Source organism: Vigna radiata, chromosome 8 (assembly GCF_000741045.1).
Source record: "Vigna radiata var. radiata cultivar VC1973A chromosome 8, Vradiata_ver6, whole genome shotgun sequence".
Taxonomy (NCBI): Eukaryota; Viridiplantae; Streptophyta; class Magnoliopsida; order Fabales; family Fabaceae; genus Vigna; species Vigna radiata.
In genome coordinates this window covers 20,793,591-20,800,610 of record NC_028358.1, presented here as the reverse complement: position 1 = coordinate 20,800,610, position 7,020 = coordinate 20,793,591, and the positions used below count along the sequence as shown (strand labels likewise).

At 35.5% G+C, this 7,020-nt stretch overlaps 1 protein-coding gene across 1 annotated transcript; it reads left to right on the top strand.

Annotated features, from left to right (window-relative positions):
- The first annotated feature begins 1,120 nt into the window (after positions 1 to 1,120).
- LOC106770353 lies at positions 1,121 to 1,693 on the top strand. The gene has a single exon (XM_014656167.1). The coding sequence runs from the start codon at positions 1,121 to 1,123 to the stop codon at positions 1,691 to 1,693; it is 573 nt and encodes a 190-aa protein (XP_014511653.1).
- Positions 1,694 to 7,020: the final 5,327 nt, after the last annotated feature.

Here is a 7,020-nt window from a genome sequence, read left to right as displayed (position 1 = left end):
TTTGTTACAATTCTGGTTTTGTTCTACAACTATATTTTGGTTTTGGGTTAGAGAGGAGATTTATATTTTTGACGTGGAGGTCTTCTATAAATTCCTTGTAAAAACCGCCACCATTATAATGCATTTGCTTCCGGGTGGAAGGACACTGCATGTAGGCATTGTTGGCCGAACCAGTATAAAAACATGTGTTTGATTTTCTCTATCCCTTATCTTTTACATTCCAGTCGACTCTATTTCTAACGCAGTCAACTACGTATTTTTCGCTGCATACATTTTCTGATTACTTGCATTTCAAGAAAGTTTAAAAAGCTTTATACTTTGTTTTCAACATTGCGAAAAGAACATATTTTTGAAACATCACCAATTCACCCCACTCTTGGTGTATAAAGAAGCCTACCTGCTTTCCAACATATGGTTCTTGATTAACTTTGACTTTGTTTTTTTTTGTTTTTATTTTTCTTATTTTTATTTTTAATTTTAATTTTAATTTTAATTTTGGTTTTTAATTTTGTTTTGTGTCATTTAATTTTTTATTATTATTTTTGTGTTTAATTTGTGCAAGATGCAATTTTTCCAAGGTAAATTCAACCACTGGTGGAGACCTCACTCAAGCATGAATCAAAATCAATTTGAGTAAACTAGTGGACTATTCAATAGACCACCACAAATTGACAGTCTACAAAGCTTGAGGAGACTCTCCATCAGTTCATGCAAGGATCTTTCTCAATTCAGAAAAGCACTCAAGTAGCATCTAGAAGGATGGAGGCGCAATATACTAATAATTCAGAAGCTGGATTATCTCAAGGACAACATGAACCGTAGAGAGGAATGCAGGGCGATTGTCACTAGAAGTGGCATAGTGTTAGAAGAGAGAAAAATAGAGAGAAAAGAAAAAAAGAGGTTGAGTGAAAAAGAAAAATATGAATAAGAAAAAGAAAAACAAGAGAGCGAGAGAAAAGAAAAAGAAAAAAAGAGAGAAGATAAGAAAAAAAAAGAAAGAAGATAAGAAAAAAAAAGAAAGGAGGAGGATGAGAGAAAAAAGAAAGAATTTTCTAAAAGACCCTTTCCTTACCCAAGGAATTATTTTAGGAAGGAGAAAGAAAAACAGTTTGAGCGTTTCATGGAGATCTTCAAGAAACTTGAGATCAACATACCTTTCTTAGAAGTCCTGCAACAAATGCCTTCATATGCCAAATTCCTAAAGGAGCTCCTCACTAAGAAAAGGAAGTACATTGAAGAGGAGACCATTGAAGTTCAAGGAAACTACAGTGCTATCATACAAAAGCTGCTACCTGCCAAGTTGAAAGATTCAGGAAGCTTCACCATTCCTTGCACTATTGGGAATATCTCTGTTGGAAAAGCACAAATTGAATTGGGAGCCAGTATTAATCTCATGCCACTCTCCATGTTTGAAAAGATTGAAGGTTTGGAACTCAAGCCTACCCAGATGAATCTTCAACTAGCAGATAGATCTCTAAAATATCTTTATGGGGTGGCTGAAGATGTGCTTGTGAAGGTGGACAAATTTCTTTTTCTTGTGGACTTTGTCATCTTGGAGATGGAGGAAGATGTGAATGTGCCTCTTATTCTGGGGAGACCTTTTATGAAGACTGCAAGAGTTTTGATTGATGTGGAAAACGACAAGCTAAAGGTAAGGGTGCAAGATGAGGAAGTAAACTTTGATGTTTTTTAAAGCCATGTCTCACCCAAAAGATGATAAGGAGTGTTTCCATCTTGACACTCTTGACAAAATATGCATGGTGCAAGAAAAGGAAGTGTGTGGTATTTCCCCTTTGGAAGAAACGCTAGTTGACACTTGCGAAGAACTGACTAATGAAGGCTTAGATGATCTTGAAGAATTAGAAGAAACCCTTTTGCTTAAGACAGAAGAAAAAGTCAAGGAAAGCAAACCAGAGCTGAAGATGTTACGACCACACTTGAAATATGTGTTTTTAGAAGAAGGTAGAAATAAGCCAGTTATCATTAGAAATTCTCTCTCCCCTAAAGATGAAAAAAAGTTGGTAGAAGTACTCAAAGTCCACAAAGGAGCTATTGGATGGTCAATCTCAGATCTCAAGGGCATAAGTCCAACTTATTGCATGCATAAAATCTTCATGGAGGATGACTACAAACCAATTGCTCAACCACACAGGAGACTGATGAGTGCATATTTATGCCCACATTTATGCTTTAAAATTCAAATTTTTGATGGGATATTTGTGCTTAAATGATTGATTTTAAGTGAAGTTGTGATGATTGGAATTTTTGGGTTTGAGAAATAAATAAGCGCAAAAAAATGAGTTTTAGTGCATAAATTATTCTTGGTTGTTCTAATGTTTATTTGTGCAACTGAAATTATAAGTTTATTGGTCCAAATTGCAATTCAAGGCCCAAAATCAGAATTATGGAAAAAGGAATTGATTTATTCAATAAAAGGGATTGAATGCACCCTTGTTTTTACAATATATACTCTTAATTCTAGAACAGGCCTAAGAACACCAAGCCCAAACACTAGATCCTTTCTCCTGCACCCCTAAGTTTCCTATTTTTACCCCTCCTAAGCTAGACTCCACCAGATTCTGCCACGTGTCCAAATCCTCCACATTCAGATATGACCATTGGAAAGCTGCCATGTCAGTGATCCTTGCATTCACCATTCACCCGATGACAGAGTGCCACATCAGGAGCCTTGCCATGTCATCAACATCTTCTCTAACAGAGAAACCCTAATCCAACCAAACCCTAGCCGCCGACCACCACCATCTTCCTCGCGTCGTCGGAGTGCAGGCCGATGCATTCGTTTTCTCCTTCATCAACGATGGCCACCACCTGCACAACTCAACAAACTCAGAATCGCGCAAGCCTCGCAGATTCGAATCATCTCCCTCCGCCTCCACCTTCTTCGAATCCGGATCGTCTTCATCACCATAACCATCGAATCGCACATCAACGCCACCTTGCAGCCATTGATGAGTCGATATTTTATTGATTTCACTTAGCTTATTGTACCGAATTTAATCAGGGAATTATGTTTAATTGTCCAGTATTTTCCCATTTTTCCTAATTATGCTTAATTTGATCGGAAATTCTAATTTTAATTAATTTGAATTTTCTGAGCTAATTATTTGCATTGTTATTTTCAGGGAAAATTTTGGACAAACAATTTGGGACATTTGGAGTGCTATCAAATAAGTCAAGACTCTTCACATAGACATTTCAAATTTAATTACTTTGAAACTTAGTAGTCTAGATAGTTTTTAATTAAACTTGTAAACATTGGGCCAATTTTTGGCAAAATAGTTTGAGCCGAAATAGGAAACATGATATGGCCCTAGGGATTTGGAAGCAGCCGTCACCCAATTTTAGGACAACATTCTCGGATAGCATTTTTTTTCATGGAATTTTCTGGGAGGCTTTTGGCTTGGAACCTGTTTTCAAATGGATGAATGAGTAATGAATGTCTAGCCGTCACACCCTTTACTTTTTTTCTTAGCTTGGAACGTTTTCGTGTAGAATAAAAAACGCACTTCTTTTCTTTCTTTCTTGCAAGCGCTGGTTTCCTTGGTGTATGTGTCACGATGCTGAAGTTTGATTCTCGGAGGCAACCATTTCCCTTCTTCTTTTGATTTGTCTGTTGCAGTTATTCAGTTTATTGAAGCATTTAAATTAGATTTTAATTGCAGCATCGTTGCTTATTTAGTTTTTTTTTTAATTGGAGATTTTGGTGACTATATGCTGCAGCTGTCATGTCTAGCGGAGGAGATTTCATTTTTATCAATTGGTTTGCTTTCAACGTTAAAAAGGAGAAGGTTGATTTCATTTGGAGTGTGCACGTTGCGTTCAACTGATGAGGCAGAGGAGTAATTTTCTTTTGGGAAGAAGTGCCGGCATTTTCTTTAAGATGCATTTTTATAGTTTATACAGAAATAATACTTTGACACGCTCAAAGGTTTTCACATTCATTTGACACGCAGTAGGCCCCAATTTTAATGAATGTGCTGAAGGGTAATTTAGTCATTTAGACACTAAATGAAACGTTGCGTTTCCGTGAAGTGTTCGCCTTTCTGATCTGACTTCGCTGTGTCTGATTTCATTTGACTCATTTCGTCATTCACTTTTGCAACAATTTCATTTTCGAAGAACAGTGTTCTCTCTGCTAGGGTTGGGGCTGAGAACTTGAGAAGTGGAAGAGGAAGTGTTTGTGCTAGCGTTGGGACTGATAGAGAACGCAAGAAGTCGAAAAGCAAGAGCAAGTGTTTGTGGTGTACTAGGGTTGGGGCTAGGGTTAGGGCTGATAGATAACGAGAGAACTCTATGGGTGCCACTTAATCGGAGGGTGGACATCATCGGAGGTGGAGGTCATCTTCGGAAGAAAGTTGTATGCTTCTTTTTCCTTTGTTCTTTTGTCTACATTTGTCTATCTTTCGTTTTGTTTTTCCTTCATTTTTGAAAACCGTACGTGTAAGAACGTATCGGAATATTAAAGGATAAAAGTTGGACACAACATCAGACTGAGATAAAATGCTAATTGCAGTCCTGCTTTAAGTAAATCAGTAACTCCTTTACTATTAAGTAAAACTATGCATGTTGCAACTGTATCACACACAACAGTTATCGGTTATCTTGAAAATAAAAATCTACAAGATATATAAACAAATTTTGATCTCCCCATCGTGAATATTAAACGACTAGTCTGATATTATTGTGGCTTTAAACAACTATACATGTCTTGAAAGCAGACATGATTATGTGGTTCTCCACTTAAATTGTTTGATCAATTACATAGACTTTTACTATGTTTTAATTATATGAGAAAGAAAATAGAAAAGGACAAAGAGAAGGAAAGTGGTGGGGAAGTTATTAAATGAAATTCTCAACTATTATCTCGAGGAAAGAGACACGTGCACTAAAGTGGAGAGAAAGAGATATAGTACTTTATCACAACTTAAATTTAATTAAACAGAATGAAAAAGGAAATAATATTTTGTGTCAACTAGAGAATTATTCCCTTAAAAAAAATAGAAGGTTACTTTTATTATGTTCCTTTTCTATTACATCTTTGAAGATTATCTTATTTTTCTTTATCACATTGTGATGAAGGTGGTGGAGGGGAATGGGACTGACCTCAAAGTTAAGCTTCAGCCGAGATAGACTTATGGAATGCTTTTTTTGGACTGTTGGAATGGTCTTCGAGCCTCAGTTCAGTGATCTCCGCAAAGGCTTAACAAAAGTTAGTTCCTTAATAACTACAATTGATGACGTTTAAGAGTAATTATTCTCTGTACTTGGAGATATAACTTTAGTACCATTTTTATTAAGACTTTTTAGTTATGATAATTGACATTTCTTCTTTCATCACAGTTGTTTCAGATATGATAATTGACTTTGAGTTGCCATTACTTTCACCTTTCTTTGGCTGTTGTACTTGAATCAAAATTTACTCGTCTGTTCAGTTTTTATGGAAAATGTTCATATGTTGTGTAAAAGTGGTTTCTCTCTTGGAGCTCAAGTAATGAGTACCTAATGTGGTGATATCCCATGGAGCTGAAATGTTCTCAGATGATACCTATGGCAATTTTTCTCCTGGACCTGGACTACTATCATTATCATTAGTGTTTTCGTATTCTCTGTCAAGAAGAATTCATTGTTCAAGAATGTGAAACTATCTAGTGGTTTTCTGGAAAATTTGTTTTTAGATCACTTTTATGCTTTCATGCTTCTCTTCATAAACTTTTAATCCAATTTCTGACTTATTTCTGTGGACATTCATCTTCACATTGTCGTGGGTGATATTTGAGCAAATTTGGGGGATTATTAGTGTCATGGCTAATTAACATGTCGATAATAGTTTTGTTTTTATTGTGATATATTTCAAACTTCAGTGTGTCTTGAGTATTGGCACAAGTGAGTTAAAAATAGATTTTACAAGTATTGGTTCAGTATGTGGTTATGGCTTAAGGGTTACGTGGTTATTTGACAAGATGCTTATGAACAAATGAAACAAATACTGAATAATAATAGAAGTGATGAACTTCAATACCAATGATCAAATTTATGTGGTGCTTATATGATTATACATTGAAATGGTTATGAAGAAGAATAATTTTGGTTTTTTTTGTGAGATTTCATAATATTTTTTGGTGCAGTAAGTGGTTATGTCTTAAGTTGGATGAGGTTATTTCACAAAGGTGTTTTGTACAAGAATAACAGTGGTTTGATTGAATCCAAATGACCACATTTCTTTGGTGTAGTAAGTGGTTATGCCTTAAGTTCGATGTGGTTATCTCCTAAACATGTTTTGTAAAAGAATAAAAGTGGTTTAATTGAATCCAAATGACTACATTTCTTTGGTGCAGTAAGTGGTTATGCCATTAGTCCAATGTGGTTATTTCAAAAAGGCGTTTTGTACAATAATAAAAGTGGTTTAATTGAATCCAAATGACCACATTTCTTTGGTACAGTAAGTGGTTATGCCTTAAGTCCGATGTGCTTATCTCCTAAACGTGTTTTGCACAAGAATAAAAGTGGTTTAATTGAATCCAAATGACCATATTTCTTTGGTGCAGTAAGTGGTTATGCTTTTAGTCCAATGTGGTTTTTTCAGAAAGGCGTTTTGTACAAGGATAAAAGTGGTTTAATTGAATCTAAATGACCACATTTCTTTGGTGCAGTAAGTGGTTATGCCTTTAGTCCGATTTGGTTATCTCCGAAAGGTGATTTGTACAAGAATAAATGTGGTTTAATTGAATCCAAATGACCACATTTTTTTGGTGCAGTAAGTGGTTATGTCTTAAGTCCGATGTGGTTATTTCGGAAAGGCGTTTTGTACAAGAATAAAAATGGTTTAATTGAATCCAAATGACCACATCTTTTTTGTGCAGTAAGTGGTTATGCCTCTAGTCCAATGTGGTTTTTTCAGAAAGGCGTTTTGTACAAGAATAAAAGTGGTTTAATTGAATCCAAATGACCACATTTCTTTGGTGCAGTAAGTGGTTATGCCTTAAGTCCGATGTGGTTATC

Excerpts from the sequence above, each read along its gene's own strand:
- LOC106770353 (XM_014656167.1), top strand. The coding sequence starts at position 1,121 with ATGGAGATCTTCAAGAAACTTGAGATCAACATACCTTTCTTAGAAGTC.